This window comes from Stegostoma tigrinum, chromosome 18 (assembly GCF_030684315.1).
Source record: "Stegostoma tigrinum isolate sSteTig4 chromosome 18, sSteTig4.hap1, whole genome shotgun sequence".
Lineage (NCBI taxonomy): Eukaryota > Metazoa > Chordata > Chondrichthyes > Orectolobiformes > Stegostomatidae > Stegostoma > Stegostoma tigrinum.
The window spans coordinates 45,471,955-45,491,188 of NC_081371.1; the positions used below are offsets into that span (position 1 = coordinate 45,471,955).

Consider the following 19,234-nt stretch of genomic DNA (forward strand, 5'->3'; position numbering starts at 1 on the left):
AACCTCATTAGTTTCTTCATTAGCAATTTTTTGTTACTTTTGATTGTTGCTCTTTCTTACCTCACTTTTTGCAAACGTCAAGCAAGGATATATATCTTCTTTATAGATTCTGTCTAAAAAGCAGCAAGTTCTATCAATTGTAGGTTCTTCTTTCCAGGCTTTAAATTCACCAAAGAGAAGCGAATCAACCTTTTTCAAATTTACACAAAAAGGTTGTAAGTAAAGCTAAAACTCGAAGTGCAAGTTTCAAATTTTGGACAATTCAAAATGTTGTATTTTAAAATGAAATTAAACACGATTCAGACTATTAACCGAAGTTTAATTTGTGAAGGGCGCTGCACATGCATCTATGCTGACTGGATGGAATTTTACCCAATTGCAGGAATATTATGGCCCAGACTTTCCAATGCAAATGGGGCTTTGCTCACGTGAGCACCTGCAGGATCGCCACTGTTGTAGAATCCAAAGGAATTGCCCATGAAGTTGAAGATTCCGTGGGAAATTCCTGTAACTTTGGAACCCTCAGAGTGTCCAGTGAATTTGAAGTGTTCCAATGAAAAGGTTACTCAGATAAAGTTAAACTCAAATAAATAGTCCGCCTCCCAAGGAACTATTCAACTGATTCTATACGTTCCTGACATATCCGCAGATACACCATCCACAAACTTTGACTTGAAACCCCGGCCCAGTCTTGCTCTGGTCCCTACCACTAATGTAAAGCTCCCTAGTCCGTAATGTCCCAGATTATTCCTGTTGCCCTTCTTAAAGGAACCATTATTTCCCATCTTAACTAATTCCTTCTCTAACCTCAGATTTTCGACTACTTCAGTTTCCTTGCAGATACCCAAATAACCAGTTGCCCACATGGAACAATCTATGGTGAGATAACATAGGTATTTACCAGAACCACCACGTCTCAGATTTTAGTTAATGATGCTTATCAAAAGAAAAATCAAGGGTTACCAGAGTGCCATTTCAGAATTATTCCATAATTTTTACATTTCTCTAACCTTCCTCCAGCTTTAAATGATTAAAACTGCTGATCCCACAGCATTTCACTCTCATGCAAATTCCATAAATGTCTGATTAGGCTCCTTCTCCGCAGTCCAAAATTTCAATGATAGACCTTCGAGTTGAGCACACAAACTTGGAGTTTCGCTCTTTTAACGGCTTTGTCATCTGCAAGTCATTCCTGACAGCCTGATGTACACATTCATAGACTTATCATGTCACAATGATGCTCCACTACAAGTCCAAACACCTTTTGACCACAACAATTCAAAAAGACAGTTGTGACATTGAAATAAAAAATGTTTTAATGCCATCTTCTGTGAATTTATACACTAAACTGAGGTTTCTGGTTAAATCAAATCATTCATTGGAACAAGAATTATTCTTTGAGCTACTTGCTCCTTTTTTCCCGCCACCCCTTACTAAGATTTTCTCAAACCAAGTATGTCGGTGGACTTGTCCCTCTCTTGGGAGTTGAAGCTTTTTAAACATTCCATTTCCTCTCCATGTCTAATTCAAAATTTTTTAAATTTTTAATTGAAATTCAGGTAATTCAAGCAGTGACAAATTTCAGGTATCCTTTTTAATACTAAAAGCTGGGTTATCACTTTAAGCATCTCATCCTTACAAGATATTAGGAACTGCCAATGCTGAGGAATCTGAGATAACACCGTGAAGCGAAACATCAACTTTCTTGCTCAGCTTGCTGTGTTCATCCAGTTTCACACCATGTTATCTGATCTGCAAGACCCTGCTTTTGTTTCTAGCATAAACTTCTTTGCCAATTCCATGCGCAACCTCCGTTCAAAATTTCAAATGATCCACTGTTAACATTTTCTACTCCTAAAAAGGTCTTAGCAACAGTCAAAGTAATTAAGTTAAACCCATTTAATATACAGCACACCAACTTGTTTTATATCCTGTATCTCTACATACACATTTCTTTAAAAATTCACATATTCCTCAAATTCAACTGTTTCTATCCTGCTGAAGAGGCAAAATGCTAGTATGGTCCCAACTGATGATAATATTGGACAAATGAGATCTCAGTGAAACCTGGATTTACAGACCATAAGTTTGGCATATAGTTTCATTACTGTGGTGATCAGTCAGTTATGTATTCAAAAGAGACTACCAGTGTAGTTTAAGAACAAAGGTAAATACATATAAAAAGAAAAAAAAAACACAAACTCTATTTTACACAAGAACTAGTTCAAATGGTCTTAGCACAAATATCAGAAATAGGGATTCAACCATATTATCCTCAACAACAATCTCAGGCTCTCAAATATCAATAAAGTGGAAACAGAGTGACTCTTCAGTTAGCACAGCTGTACTTGTTTTTTTCCGGCAAACACTTAATGCACTCTCTTCCCAAATCCTTAAACAAAATGTTAGCACAGCTCATTTACTTCTGAATATGGAGTCCTTAAACTCTTCTTCCATAGCCTTGAGTCTGGAGCTCTCTCTCATTAGTATTAAGCCACTTAGGACTTGTTTTCTCCTACCCTGACTGTTCTAGATGTTGTTAAACTGCTTTGCAGCTTTTATGGGCACTTTCCCTCCCTCCCTTAATTGACTGTTTCTATCTGAAAAGAAACTTGCACATTCACTGATCTTATAGAAGGTTCTCTCTTCCTAATGGGAAATGGTTTCTGTCTAGCATGTCATAAGGAACCTTGTTAGGTAACAATTCAAAGTTTTAATGGTTGCTTCCAAAGCAACAAACTACTCTCCTCTCAGATAACAAAGTGTGGAGCTGGATGAACACAGCGGGCCAAGCAGCATTTCAGGAGCACAAAAGCTGACGTTTCGGGCCTAGACCCTTCATCAGCCTCTCTGAAGGGGGGTCTAGGCCCAAAACGTCAGCTTTTGTGCTCCTGAGATGCTGCTTGGCCCGCTGTGTTCATCCAGCTCCACACTTTATTATCTTGGATTCTGCAGCATCTGCAGTTCCCATTATCACTGATACAATTTTACTCTCCTCTCAGGTTCTCTTTTCCCCCACAAAAAAGCCTCATTTAGATAAAAGTATAGTTCCAGACACCCTTGTACCTAGGGTGGCCTCCCTTTCTTATCTCCACATATTCCAAGCTTCACATGATTTTGCCTGCTTGAGTGCTCAGGTTTCCAAATATGAACCTTCATCGCATTTTACAACACTTAATTGGCAAAATGCAGCTATTCTAGAACTGGGTAGTGGAAAAGCAAACTAAAAATACAATGGTGGGGGAAGGTTTGAAGGGGTGTTGGTAAGATACAAGTGAATATTCTTAGCGTATATATGGAACCTGATGTCAGTTAATGACACTGAGGAACACGTTTACGTGAGACAAAGGAGGGATCAAGTATAAATCCTTCAGGGACTAGAAGTAATTATCTGGAGTCAGTGGTAGCAGGCTGTGGAATAGCGGACAGATATAGAGGATGATTGCCTGGTTGTCCATACTGCAAGCTGCAACCAAGATTGAGAAGGGCAAGGAGAGTTTGTGCAATACATCCACAATGTTATTATTTCTAATTCAACAAGGGTTAGATTAATCCTTGAATTATCAATTACTTTCACCTCGAGATCAGGTGTTAGTTATTTGGAATACTTTGTCCTTCAAATTATCCAATTGATCTCATTACTCCAAATTTATTTTTGAAAACTTTCAGAAATTTAACTTACTTCTTTACAATCTCGTACAATAGGCTGCATCACGTTCAATTCTTGGCTGCTGCTGGCCATTGCACTTGTACTTTTATTTCGAACATGTCCCTTTTTAAAAGGGGCTTTTGCATTTGGCTGAAGCTCCTTTGTAGGTGATGTTGGTGAAGAGGACTGGACTAGTGTTTTCAATGCTGCCACTTCTGCTTGCAGTACATCAATCTTATAAGTAAATGCAGAATAATTAAATCATTGGTTATTCAAAAGGAAACATTCACAAAAATTGAAGCAAACAAGTTCAGACCAGAACAGAGAACAGAAAAATTGCAGTTGGAAAAAAGTAGGAATGTCATTCTATAATAGATATAAAACCACAAGCCTCTTTGGAAACTCACTAAAGACTGTAATAAGTCACTCAGTTACCTTGCCTTGTGCTTCTTTTAACTGTTTCTCTGCGGCTGCTTGTTTGACATTTGCTTCTCGTACCATTTTATGAGCTTCCTTAAAAGCAAAAGGCAAAGTGAGAACTGTTAAATACTAGGAAGCATTTTCAGTTTAGTCCTGGACCAAATTTCATGGAAGGTAATTCAGAAATCATGTTTTGAACATAATTTTAGCTTGAAGGATCACAGATGTGAAAAAAAATTGGAAACAAATAATCAACCTTGAAGTAAAGCTAATTTGTCAAGCTTGGAGTCTTTTACAGTTAAAAGCTAACTTGTATATTTACCAAGGCCATAATTAGAAATGCAAAACACTGAATGATCAACTATCCATTTCTGGGCCCCTTGGTAGAACCGAAGTATCCATTAATATCTCCACAGAGCTAAACGTCAGTCATTCTGGGTACGATAATTGAAAAGTCTAGAAATTATTCACAGATTAAAAACAGAAGTTGCTGGAAAAGCTCAGCAGTTCCAGCAGCATCTGTGAAGAAAAGAAAAATCAGTTAATATTTCGGGTCCACTGACCTTTCCTCAGAAATTATTCACGGGTTGCTCAGAGTTCAATTAAATACAAAAATAATTATATTTACATTTGAGAATATCCTAAAGTATTCATGGTTCTCAAGTGGGGTTGTAGGGACAGAAGGTTCTATTGATTAACTTGTCTCAGTGCTTGCTTTGAACACAGGCATTGCAGTTTTGCTTTGATGTAGATGCATCTCACTGGACTTGGAGCACCAACAAGAGATGATTGTCAGTAAACTTTTTACTTGATGCAGAGAAAACAACTATTGTTCATTATGTAGAATGTAGGTAGGTCTCAAGCAAAGTTTGTCATTGATAAAGCAAAGAGTAGCTGGAAGGTTTGTCTAGTTTGAAAGTAGATGAAAAAAAAATTACATTGGTCCTCACCTGAGCCTTGTGGTAAGAAATAGTCAACAGAATTAACATGGAAGCTGAGAGAAAGCAAAAGGGTAGGAATTTGACAGTAACCAGAACAAGGAGGAAAGGCTTTCACAATCATGAAGTATGAGAGGATATCCATTTTCTCTCTATATTTTTATTGTGCAGTACATGCTGGTGTATTGTCTTAAATATGGGGACCAAAACTGTACAGAGTACGTCAGGGGAGTCTCAAAAACACTATGCACAGTTGTAACAAGGCTTCCTTATTTTCAAAAATTCTAATCCCCCAGCAATAAGAGGTCAAAATTCTGATTGCTGCGCCTGCTTAATAATGGTTACTTCACAGACAAGAACACCTAGATAACTTGGTGCTACACTTTTTTTGAAATCTCTCTCCATTTAAACAATAGCTTGCCTTTTGATTCTTCTTGCCAAATTTCATCGCCTCACACTTTTCTACATTAAGTTCCATCTGCCAAGTTTTTACCCACTCACTCACGCTATTTCCCTTAGCAGAATTCTTAGTTCCCTAGAACATGCCCTCCCACTTACTTCCATATCAGCAAATTTTGACACATTATGCTTTGCGCCTTCCTCCACATTAATATTGTCGGTAAATAATTGAGGCACAAGGGCCAATTCCAGTATCCCACTAGTTACATGCATCCAACTTGAAAAAGGTCTATTAATCTTGATTCTGTATTTTTACATGTTAAGCAATCCTCAATTCATATTAATAAAATTACCCCCCACACCACAAGCTTCTGTCTTATACAACTTGTATATGGCACTTTATCAAGTGCCTTTTGAAAATCCAAATGGATATCTACTGGTTCCCCTTTATCTTCAAATGAACTCTTGCATACTTACCAACCTTTTTTTGAATTCACTAAACCTCTTTAGTTGTCCTGCCATTCCTTACTTCATAATCTGAAATAGTATTTTCCCAATGCTAGATGTCATAGTGAAACCCTTCTAGAAGCTAGTGACTTGACATATTTCTACCAATGATGCCATTTTCTCTGCAGCTATCTTTTAAAAAACAAAAGCCCTCGGACGCAGGCCATCACGTTCTGACAATTGTCTGCCTTCAGTCCCGTTAGTTTATCAAAAGCTTTGAATTTGTTGACTTGCTCGCTGAGCTGACTAGTTTTTGTTCAGATGTTTTGTCACCATGTTAGGTGTCATCAGTAGAGCCTCTGATGAAGCGATGTTATTCTACTTCGCTTGGAACGTATACTGTCCAGTCTGTTATGGCGAGTACTGTCATTTCCGGTTTTGATCTGTTTGGGTTTATATATGGGGTCCAATTCTAGATGTTTGTTGAGTGAAGTGTGGGTGGTGAACAATGCCTATAGGAATTCCCGTGCGTGTCTATGTCAAATGCTTTGTTCATTTTGATAGAAACTGTCACAAGATATTTCCTCCCATTAACAGCTTCTGAGATATCTTTGAACGTTAAGTGCTCCTCAGTATGAAGACCAATGCAAAACACTGCTTTGAATTATCTGTAATTTCCTTGTTTTCCATTATTAATTCCCTAGTTACATCTGCCAAGTGACTTACTTCAGCTTCATTTAATTTAGCTACTTTTTCTTTATAATTCTGCAGAAATGCTTGGTGTTTTTACACTTCTGGCCAATTTACATTGATAATCAGTTTTGTCCCTCTTCATTAGACTTTGAGTCATCTGCTGACTTTTTTTTTTAAAATCCCCAATTCTCTGGCAGAGGTATTTGGCATTGTGTGTCTTAGCTTTTTAATTGTATAAGCTCAAGCACCCTTATTAATCATGGTTGTGTCAACCTTTTTACAGGGTCCTGCTTTTAAAATGGAATAAAATTTTGCTGAGCATATGAAATATCAGCTTAAATGTCTGCCACTGCGCTCCACTAACTTTACCCTTAACCCATTTTTTCAATCCATTTCAGACAACTCTTCCATCCTACCTCTGCAATTGCCTTTAAGTTAATGACATTTGAGGGAAAGCAACCCTGATTTCAAACCAAATAATTTAGAACATCTACCATGCTGCAATTGCGACCTCCCTTTAATAGGAGTTTTTATTTCATTCTACCTCATTACACATTACTAGTGCTAAAAAAAACTGTTCACGATAATGTAATGCAATACACTAACAAAATTTCTGATGAACTGTATAAAATTTGTCTTTCATGTACCCTTGCAGATATACAGATTAAAATCATCCATGACACCTGTTGTGCCCTTCTTACAGACCTTCATTATTTCTTGATTTATACTTGGCCCAGTGAAACAGCTCTTTTGATGGGTATCATTTATTGGCTCCCATGATTTCTTTTCCTTGCTATTCGTTATTTCCACATAGACTAATTCCACATCACCACTCACCACTGCATTGATACTTTTCTTTATTAACAGATCTATTCCACATCCTTTTACCTACTCTTCTAGAATATTGAATGCTCTCAAATATTGAGTTCTCAATCTAAAGCATTGTGCAACTACATCTCCATATTAACTGTCAAGTTGTATTCATTCATTTCTATTTACACCATCAACTCATCTGTCTTACGACAACTGCTGAGTTCATTCAGATAGAGAGGAGTAAAACTTTGACTTTTTAAACTTTACTACTTCCCCTGGTTTTAAGTTCTGCTCATCCCTTCGTGTCATACTTGGGTTATTGTTCACTTCTTCAATATCCTGTACATTTGTTCTCTCATTTTTTGTTTTTTTGTGAACTTCCATTCAATGGAACTCTCCTCCTCAAATAGTTTACAGGTCCTATCTACAACCCCAGTTGGATTATTCACCCAGACACAGATCCCAGAATACGAATAGGCCATTCAGGCCTTAAAGCCTACCCCATCAAACGGATCATTGTTGATCTGATTTTACTCTCAACTTTAATTTACATTCCTCCATATCCCCATTCAGTATGGTTGAATTGAAGCTGCTCTCAAAGAACCAACTCTTTCCTTAATACCAGTACCAGTACCCATGAATCAGAACCCATTTCTCCCACACTTGGAAGCACAGAATCAGAGATGCCCACCTGGTCTGCCAGAGCAACAGTACACTAGTCCCACCTTCCATCTTGAATGTTAGGACATTAAATGCTCATTTAAGTACTTTTTAAAAGATTGTAAGGTTACCCACCAACCTCTTTTCATCTTTGAGCTACAAATTTCTCTCTCCATTTTCATCAATTTGTGTGTGGCTCAGTTAATAGAGATTAACAATTGTGGTCTGCTTTTTAAAATTTGTGCCCAAGCTGCTCATAATCCTTCTAAATTTTAACTAGCCCCAGGAAAATTCTGGGACCCCATTATCTGCCTCATGATGGACCAAATTTGGCATAGTTACTCCAAGGATGCAACTGCCTCCTGAAACAGTGTCTAGGTACCTCACTACTCCTTGATGCATAACATTCACAGCTCAGACTCAAACTTGGAGTCGGGCTTTCTCAAGTAGCCATGACTTGCTACTGCAGATGAATGAAGCTGTAAGAACAGGTGGGAAGATAGTGATCACAAGAGATTCAAGGAGGAAGGAGGAAAGAGGAAGTGGAGGCCACATTGCCAGTGATAGCAACACAATATTATTCAGGACAAAATTACTGTTCCCAAGACAAATAAACACGACTGCAAGGGGTCTCACTCAGTTAAATCAAAAGGGACTTAGGATGGAAATCCAACCTATTTCATCTATCAATGGTGTTAGTTGCCAATTTTGCAAAACTATGTTTTTCACAACACTGATGCAAACAGTGGGCTCTGGCAAATACCATTAGAACCAGAGACAAAATTACCAACTATATTTATTCCACTATATTAAGGGGGAGGTGGTTAAAAACTGTCACAGTTTAAAACAATCTTAAACTGGCATGAAGCAAGCATGTCTGATACTCAATATTAATGCAAAACTTTAATGCTGTATACATCAAGTTTAATATGTGCAAAGAAGTTCAATATGCTCTTGGTCATAGCATAAATTAATTTCACTGAATATGAACCTCAAATAAACTAGCTGTAAGTTCTTCCAGTTCTTGGCCCAGTTGGTCTCTAACTTTGGATAATCGCTCACATTCTTCATCTTTTAGTTTCAGCTCCTGGAAAAAACATGTATAATTTACTTATATGTTGTATTGCAAAACAATATTGTGCATTTTTTAACAGTTATCTGAACATTTAATTATTTAAACAAGGAGACTTTTACTTCAATATCTTTAAATGGTATGTATTTAAGAATGACTATCACAGATTTGATAAAACTTCTCGGAATCCCTTTCTGTTCCCACAAGTAAACTTCAAAAGCTGAATTTTCAGAGTTTGCTTTCATTTTAAAATTTCAACTAATATTCAAAGTTGCTAAATACTATTGTCACAGTGCATTCTTCTCGGAAGAAAGCATAAATGATCATGCACAGAATATAAGAAAACATCTCAATAATAATTACATAAAACCAGGGTAAAGAAAACCTAATACCTTTGCTTATTACAAATAGCAAAAGGGAAAAGGAAAAAATTTATTTGCTCATCAGCACTGAATGCAACTTTTAAAAAAATGCAATAAGTTCATCCTCAACTATTAAAACTATATTTTACTTTATCATGATAACCACATTGGGTTTAAACTCCCAAATGAGGACGACCAAATTTTGCCACTTGATAATTTAAGACAGGAGCTTCACTCAGATCAAGCTCCCTGTTCCTCTTCCCCTTAGCATCTCCATCAAAAGAACAAATCCACTTAAACTGCATGATCCTGCAATCAGTGGGAAAAAAAGTATTCACCATTCATTATATTTACAAAACAAATTAGTTATTACAGAACAAGAAGAGCACAGCACCCTCTACAGCACATGTAACATTTTGTCTTGTTAACTGGTTGAAGATTCTTGTCTCAGAATATGAAGTCTGAATTAGCAACTCAAATTTTAGAACAGTTAATTCAAGTCAAACAATGTAGCAAAATCAAAGAGGCAGAAATTAGGGATACTCAAGAGGCAAGAATTAAAAGACAGCAAATATCTCAGAGGAGGATTGGGAGAGCTCAATGAGGTACAAAGAGGGAAACCAGAGAGATTTGATAACAAGTTGAATTTTAAAATGTGGGTCTGTAAGCAAATGAGTGATAGACGAAAGGGATTTGCCCAGGTTTAAGTCAAAGACTGAGTTTTGGAATAAGATCAAGAGGAATTAAACAAATGTAGAGTGTGGGAGTCCAGTCAGGAATGCATTGGAATAGTCAAGGACAACAATGACGACGGATTTAGCAATAGATGAGCTAACACAGGAATGACACAAAAGACAGTCTTAAGTGATGACATAAATGGTGTGATTGGAGGCTCAGCTTGAGTAAAATATGACACCAGGTTTACAAACAATTTCATTTAGTCTCAGACAGTTGATATTCCAAAATTCGCTAGATACAGAAATGGTCTCAGTGGCTTGGAAAAGTTCTATAATAACACCCTTATTCCGAAAAGGACAGAGGCAGAAAGGAGAAAACTATGGATCAGTTGGTTTAGCATTTGTGATTAGGAAGTTGTTAGAAGTCATATTGTAGAAGTAATAACAGGACTGACAGAAAGTCAAAATGCAAACGATCAGTCAGGATGGGACGGAGTCTGGCCCTGCTAAGGGGTGGCCTTATAGAGGTTTAAAATCACGAGGGGTATGGATAGGGTGAACAGCCAAGGCCTTTTTCACCAGGGTGGGGGAGCCCAAAATAAACAGAATAGGTTTAAGGTGAGAGGGAAGTGATTTAAAAGGAGACCTGAGGAGTAACATTTTCACGCAGATGGTGGTGCATGCCTGGAACAAACTGCCAGAGTAATCGATGGCAGTGGATACAATTACAACATTTAAAAGGCATCTGGATGGGTACATGCATAGAAGGGGTTTAAAGGGATATTGGCCAAATGGGATTAGATCATTTTGGGATTTCTGGTCGGCAGAGACGAGTTGGACCGAAGGATCTGTTTCCATGCTGTTTTGCTGATTCTATATGAATCATATTTGATTAATCTGCTACAGTTCTTGGAAGATGTAATAATCAAGATGGATATTGAGATCCTATAGACGTAGTGCATTTGGACTTCCAGAAAGGATTTGATATCACATGGGCCTCATGACAATTTATTGGCTTGGATAGAGGATTGGCTAACCAACAAAGAGTTGGGATAAATGGATCTTCTCCTGTTCGGCAAGATGTAACAAGTGAGGTATCATTGGGTTCAGTCCACAGACCCCGACTAATTACAATCTGTCTTAAGACCTTGGATGCAAGGATAGAAAAAAGTTGCAATGAAGAAATTTTTAAAATTGTAAATAGATCTGGCTAGTTTAGGTGAATGGGCCAAAATTTGGCAGATAAAGTTTAACGTGGGTAAGCAGTTTATCGATTTTGTTCAGAGGAATAGAAAAGCAACTGGTTATCTGAATAGACAGAAACTTCTGAGTGCTTTGGTACAGAGTGATCTGGGTGCCCTCATACATGAATTACAGACTCGTGTGTAGATACAGCACATAATAAATGGAGGCAAGAGGAATTTTGGCATTTACTGGTAAATTATGAGCATAAAACTTGGACGTTTGCAGCAACCATGCAAGGTATTAGTAAAACTGGACCTAGAGAACGGTGTACAATTTTGAATTGAATCAAACCATTTATTGTCATCTCTATTCAATATAAAATAACAAAAAATGCATATCATTGCCATGCATGGCATCATTCACGTTAACTTAAAATAAAAAATAAAGATAGATAACAGAGAGCCCAACATATCCTTTTCCACTGCTACAGTCCCACCAAGGCTACACCAGTAGCCCACTCCACGCAGAAGCAAGAATCCTGCACCAGGCCAGCGGCTCTGTAGTCACACTGCCTCTGAAGGCACCACCACTGCCACCACTCTAGAACCCAAGGAAGTCCAAATGCACTACATCTATAGGATCTCAATATCCATCCTGCCAAAAGAACTCCACTTATCACGTAAGTTTGAGCAAAAACTAAATAAAATAAAAGAAGGGGAGAGAGGAAAAAAAAATGTGGATGAAGGAGACAAGCCCTTTCGCTGCCTACTCCTCTGCCACCATCTTTGTTCCCATGAGTGTTTTTTCCTTTTTTTTGGTAAAAAAAAAATACTTCGTGGGATGTGGGCATTACTGGCTGGTCAACATTTATTGCCTGTACCTGTCCCTAGGTGCTCTTGAGCAAGTGATGGTGCACTGCCTACTTGAACTATTGCAGTCCACATCCTGTGGGTTGACCCACAATGCCCTGAGAGGGAATTCCAGAATTTTTACACAGTAGAGAAGGAATGGCAATATATTTCCAAGTCAGGATGGAACATAGTTTGGAGAGGAACTTGCAGATGGTGTCATTCCCACGTACCTGCTGGCTTGACCCTCTAGATGGAAATATTGAGAGTTTGGAAGGTGCTGTCTGAAGATGTTTAGCAAGTTTCCGCACTGCATCCTGTAGATAGCACAGATTGCTACTACTGAGCATCAGTGGTAGAAGGAGAAGCAGCTTGAGGATGTCATATTTTGTTCTAGATGGTGTCAAGCTTGAGTATTGGTGGAGCTGTACTCACTCAGGTAAATGGGGAGTATTCCAACATTCCTGACTTGTGCCATGTCAATGATGGACAGGCTTTGGGGACTCACGAGGTGAGTTGCTCACAGCAGTATTCCCAGTCTTTGACCTGCTTTTATGGCCACTGTGCTCATGTGGTGAGTCCAGCGAATTTCTGGCCAATAATGGCCCCAAGGATTTTGACAGTTGGGGATTTGATGATCACAACACCAATTAATATCAGGGGCAGTGATTAGACTGTTTCTGGTCATTGGCTGGCATTTGTGTGGCACAAGTGTTGAATGTTGCATGATCTTTGCCTCTGGTCAGCCCAAGACTGAATTTGAACATAGAATCCTTCAGTATCTGAGTTGTCACGAATGTTGCTAACACTGTGATCATTGGCAAACATCCTCACTTCTGACTTTACGATAGAGGGAAAATCATTGATGAAGCAGCTGTAGTTGGGCCTCAGTCACCACCCTGAGAAACTCTGCAGAGATGTCCTAGAGCTGAGGCGACAAAGCCATCTTCCTACGTGTCAGGGATGACTGCAAACAGTGCAGAACATGCCCTGGTATCCATTGATTCCAGTTTTGTTAGGGGTCCTTGATTCTACACTCAGTCAAATGCAGCCTTGACGTCAAGGGCTGTCACTGTCACCTCATGTCTGGAATTCGGCTCTTTTGTCCATGTTTGATCCAAGGCTTCTGCCAGTGGCCTTGGCAGAACCCATACGGCACAGAAAACAGTGTAGTTGCACTGGAGGCAGTTTCAAGGAGGTTCACTAGATTGATTCTAGAGTTGAGGTGCTTGTCTTACGAAGCGAGATTGAGCAAATTAGACTGATACTCTCTGGAGAGAAGTGAGGGGCACCTAATTTAGGTAATTAAGATGTTAAAGGGAATTGACAAAATAGATAGAGTTGATGTTTCCCTTCGTGCTACACCCTAGAACAAGATGCAACGGTTTGAAAGGTTATGCAGAGCAGGCAGGAAGATGGAGTTCAGGCTGAGAGGAGATCAGCCATGATCGTATTAAATGGCAGAGCAGGTTCGAAGGGCTCAATTGCTTGCTACAGCTCCCTATGTTCTTAAGATGTGGTTCGCAGTTGGCAGCTAGAAATGGACTTTAGATCAGGCACTGACAACAGCCACAGCTTCCCATTATTCATGTGCAAAAATGTCTGCTCCACTAGTCCTTGATGAAAAAAAGTTAAAATAGAAAGAAGTAAACTTCCTATTTGCACAACCACCGTAAAAATCTTCCTCGTGCCAGCAAAGGCATTCAGAAGGAAAAATAAAGTCATGAACAAACCATTCAATTTATATTATTATCAGCTGCAGTAAATCTTCGTAACTAATATTTATGATACCCCTTATTTATAGAAATAGCACCTTTGACAATAAAAATAATCTTACCCTCTGAGCTTTGGCAAGTTCTTCCTTTAATCTTTCATAGCCCTTCTCCCTTACTTCCAACACAAAGGGACTTCTTAAATGAGACAGACTGTCTGTACTTTGTCCCAAGGCATCCTCCGCATCTTCTTGCACTTCATTTGCAAGCACACCTTGTAAAAATTCCACCTCAGCACGATGATTGCCAATATCACTTGTCTTATGTTTTGAAGTGCCATACACTGTCCCAGAGCTGGCACATGACATTGAGAATTGATTGCTGGAATCATTAATAATATTATGAAAAGATGACAAATACTGATTTAAGTATGAAGAATAAATGTGAGCAGGCTGAATTTTGTTTAAGTGCAAAACACTACAGGACCACAGAATTAAAGGGCTATCTTACACAGTGAAATTAATAAGATTGCTGTTGCACAGCTATAATGATATTGCTCATTGGTTTAATTTTATGTACATGCAACTTAATAGTTGCAACTAGGAGTAAAACATTAAATACAGGATTATTTAGATACAGGCCCCTAGATATGGGGCATATTTTTAGCATTTGAAAGCCATGCCAAACAAATTCTCTATCTTCAAAGCAACAAACTAAACAAAGTTAACATGTCCGAAGCATGGAAAAAAAATAAGAATTTTCTACAAGGGAAAGCCAATACTATAGAAAGTTGATATACAAACTTTTGAAAAAGCATGCAAAGTTTTTACAGTTATTACATAATTATTACAGTTATGAATCTCAAACCTCCTTGCCTAAAAAGTATATCACATGCTCAGCAAACTGTCATGGCTTTTAAGTGAAATTTTCTCACGTTTTCTTCCGAAATTTACAACAGTTCAGATTCACAACTGCCGTCTAGCATCTCACCCATTTACCCATGTTTAACAAGGGTGCTTACAGTTAGTGACACAGGGACAACCATATCCAAAAATCAGATCTGCACTTCACGTGCTGTGCAAAGTGATTTCAAACTTTTGTTAATATAAAGATATCCACAGTGGGGAACTGGTTGACGTTCCCCTAACTCAAGGGTGATAACATAATCAACTGTAGCATTCTGTAACTACTCTTTGGAAACTTACTTGGGGTTTTCTACCTTGGTCACACTTGTATTTGCCAAATGTCTCGTCATGAGAGCTTGCCAAATACTACTCAATTAAGATACTATCCTTTTACTACTGGTGCAGAACATCATAATTTGAAGATGAATGACTACCATAAAACTAATCAGACACCTGCTGAAAGGACATATCCAAAATAAAGTCCATGTTAGCGAGTTTTGAGAAGATTTTAGCTCAGGTTGAGGTTCTGGATGTGAGATTGCTCGCTGAGCCGGAAGGTTCATTTTCAGACGTTTCGTCACCATTCCAGGTAACATCATCAGTGAGCCTCTGACGAAGAGCCTCTTTTGTCGGAGGCTCACTGATGTTACCTAGAATGGTGACGAAACGTCTGAAAATGAACCTTCCAGCTCAGCAAGCAATCTCACATCCAAAGTCCATGTTCTAAAAATACAATTATTGTTTCAAAAAGCGCTCATTTATTACTTATAAAAATTCAACAAACAATGAAGAATATCACAGAGTACAGCATACGAACAAACTTAAAAGTTAGACTTACCTGACATTTCTTGATTCTCCGCTGCTGAGATGTTGAGAGGATGGATAAATTGGTTGTGTAGGAAGATCTACAGCAACCAGTACAGTGGGCTGAATTGGGGTTGAGCTCACCAACGAAAGAGGGTGATAAGGAAGCTCTGAAGTAGCAATTTCTGAGGTCTCCAGTTCAGTTAATTCAGGGTAACCTGGAGAGGAAGGTGAAGCCAAGTTCACCTCATGGAAGCCTTCAAGAGTGTTGCTTGCCATAGCAGTGGGTTCATTATATCAAACCCTGTATATAGATTAAAAAGGTAATTTTAGAAAAAGGTAAGCCTGTGGAAAAGGAAAACCTGATAATATTCAATTAAAATATAATCTTCAAACACAAAACGGCATATTTGCATAAAACAAAACACCCATAGCTTATCCTGAAGTAGAAGATTTTGAATTAACCACGCTATTAAGAAAAATAGCAACAGAACCTGACAAATTCAAATTATGCAGTAAACCAATGAAACTGGCCATGATAGAGCAATAGTCAGATGGGCACAACCCTGACATCCAGGTTAAAGGGAATGCTCTCTTGTTTCCTTAGTTAAGCTGATTCCTGAGGATACAGTAATTAAGGATTCTGCCTTTTCCTCTATTACTCTAGTACTTCTACCATAAAGGATCACTGCTCTTTCTGTGCATGTAGTTACTAATCTCAGCAGCGGCCATAAAATTCCCTTTCAAATTTAATCCACCTAATGTATACATTCAAGGATAACAATGACCTATTTGTGATTTGTAAGAGATAAATGAAAATCAAGGTATCCAAGAACTACACAGCAAATGTGAGATAAGTGATAAACAGCTCCATTGTTAGCGTGCTATCTTGATTGCATAGTATAATAAAAACAAACATAGGATTCGTAAAATTGAACCGGTGTTACCAGATTAAAATTTTAACAATCCATTTTCAAACTGACTTCCCTTTTTCTCCTGAAGGGATTAAGCCTGTCTCACTTAAGGTTCTAAAGCAATGGTCATTTTCCAGGATAGCGTATCATAGCATCTGACTAATAGCTAGCTATGTTGATACAAAATGACAGACCAAAATGTTTTAGCAAACATCATACAGAAAGTTATAGTTTGAAGCCAGAAATTAGGTTGTGCCCTGCCACAACATTAGGATGGTCTTAGTAAAATTCAAAGATGCGGATACATACTGTACATCAACTGCAGCATACAAAGACATGAACCAAGTATTTTATTTTCTCTTCCATTCATTGCAATCACAGTTTAATAAAGTCCTTAATTGTCATTGGTGACATTTTGATTGTCTAACAATAGCAGCTTTAAAACTTAGTATCTTATCTACATGAACTTTTATAATCAAAATTTTAATTTATAAAAGTGAGGAATAACTTTGATAAAATGGCATGAACTACATTCCACTTTCATAGGCTGAAACAGTGTGAAAGGAAGATCAGGTGTAGAAGAAAAAAAGAACAGGTGACAATCTGGCACCGAACCTCCTCAGGCAGGTGGGCACCTAATTCAAAGCAACCGCCTTCTTCCTCCCCTCCTGACCCATCCATCAAGAACCCACCACCCACTTCACTCTCTTTATTGGCTTCCTCTTACCACATTGAGACACACCAAATTGTGCGCTTCCTGATTTGGAGACAGCCAACCAGGAGGTGAAATTTCTATCCCCAGGCTCTCAGAAATCATCCTGCTCAGTACAGCAGAGTGTTTTGGTCAGTGTGAATCACTGATCCCTGAGCAAACGTGACCTGGTTGGCAATGATCGTAGATAGGATTTTATAGTCTGCATTTAGCAGCGAAATTGGTCAGCAATTTCTGAATTTTCTCTTCTTCCCCTCCTCCCACAGACCAGCTGAAAGTCAGATTTTGATAACACCAATGGGTGCGCAATTTTAAGTACAGGACACAGCTAGGCCAACTCAGTATGCTGTGAATTTTGCAGTTTTACCTATTTCTATTTTTATAGCTCACTTTCAAAACAACTACATTAGGTACAATAGGCAATTTAAATAAAAATTCTCTAGCTATTGGCTCTATTGGCAGGTCTTCATATTATCTAATTCTATTTCAACTGTTAGTTTTTATGAAAAGGGCAGTTAAAAGTTAGTCTGGGAATGAATTACACGTAACCCAAACTGAGTAAGGATAGGTGTTCTCTAAATGACATCAGTGTATGAGATGGCTTTTTACAACAACTCAAAAACTGCAGAGCTGAAACCAACTTTTGGTTTTCCAGATTGCTTTTAAAACTAAATTTTAAATTTCAGATTGTTAGGGTGCAGCTCAAGTGCAATTTCTGAACTTTGCAGTCTTTTGTTTTATTTGCCATGTACTATAACTTATGTTTCTTGGTTTACAAACCTACAAAGTTAGTCTGCATGTCAGTAGCAAAACGCTTAATTACCAAAGCAGAACTGAAAAGGCTCAACTTTATTCATCTAGGCCAAGCTTTTCATCACAAGCTCTGCTGATAACAGCCTGTAGCTCTTGAATCTTGTAGCTCTCTCCCTGACCCGTTCCATTTATTACACACATTGTAAATTCAAAAGCTGAAGAGATGCTACGTCACTGCCAGACAATAAATTTGCAGCATAGAAATTGAAATTTGCTGTTCTGAATTGCAACACATTCATTTGTATTATGGCCCCAACGAAAACTAATCATGTACGTAAGTGCATAAGCAGTAAATATTGCACTTTTAAAAAATCTGCTTGATGAAGATTTCCTAAAAGAATTAAAATTCCCAAAGTATTTTCTACTGGCATGACTACACATTAGGCTGTTAAATTAACCACACTGGGGAGATTCCATATTTTACAGTATTTAGGTCATACGCTACAACCAAGGTTCTCAAGCCTTTTGCTTCTGACTAATTACAATGACAAAAAGCAAATGGCACTTGAATAGAGATTTCACATTTATTAATTTAATCTCTCCATTCTAAAGGATTTCAAAGACTATGTAGTACTGGTGTACAAATTATACGTTTTGTTGGGAGTATTTCTTCACTTTCAGTATAATATCACATTAATTTTATAAATTAAGCTGATGATTGAAATTATTTATCTGATGTCTACAGTGTGTCTTCCCAATTACTTTTTTCTGTTCTTTTTTTTCAAATATTAAACTAACTCTTCCAAAAATAACTTCATTATATCTTAGGATGTCAGGTTGGATCACGTCATACATATCCTCTTTTGGGACAGAGATTTGATGCAGTGTAGTTTACTATTATTTAACAAGGGAACACAAGAAGCAAATTACAACAATGATACACCCACAATAAAACAGGTCAGTTAACATTTACAGGAAAAACCTAATGCCTAATGACATTAATGGATGCCTTCAAACCTTTGATTTCAGAAAGATACAACATGTGGAGTTAGAGGAACACAGCAGGCCAGGTGGTATCAAAGGAACAGAAATGCTGACATTTCCGGTCAGGACCCTTCAGAAATGAAACCTGTGCTACAAGACTTTGGCTCATGCAGCAGCCTAACAACGCTCCATTACAATTGAAGTGTCGACAAATACTGTATTGACACCAGACATAGTAGGAAATGCAGATGCTGGAGAATCTGCGATAACAAGGTGTAGAGCTGGAT

The 19,234-nt window shown here is 38.0% G+C and overlaps 1 protein-coding gene across 5 annotated transcripts in view; it reads right to left on the reverse strand.

Moving 5' to 3' along the window:
* The window catches only part of rab3ip (RAB3A interacting protein (rabin3)), a 47,898-nt gene that overhangs the window by 15,473 nt on the left and 13,191 nt on the right, over positions 1-19,234 (reverse strand). For all 5 annotated transcript variants that reach the window (XM_048549070.2, XM_048549069.2, XM_048549071.2 and 2 more), the window contains exons 2-7: positions 15,619-15,888; positions 14,001-14,256; positions 9,011-9,106; positions 4,085-4,162; positions 3,683-3,883; positions 61-189 (exon numbers count right to left, since the gene is read on the reverse strand). In XM_048549070.2, coding sequence (XP_048405027.1) covers positions 61-189; positions 3,683-3,883; positions 4,085-4,162; positions 9,011-9,106; positions 14,001-14,256; positions 15,619-15,863 — 1,005 coding nt within the window. In that variant the 5' untranslated portion in view covers positions 15,864-15,888. The remainder of the gene's footprint in view (positions 1-60; positions 190-3,682; positions 3,884-4,084; positions 4,163-9,010; positions 9,107-14,000; positions 14,257-15,618; positions 15,889-19,234) is intronic.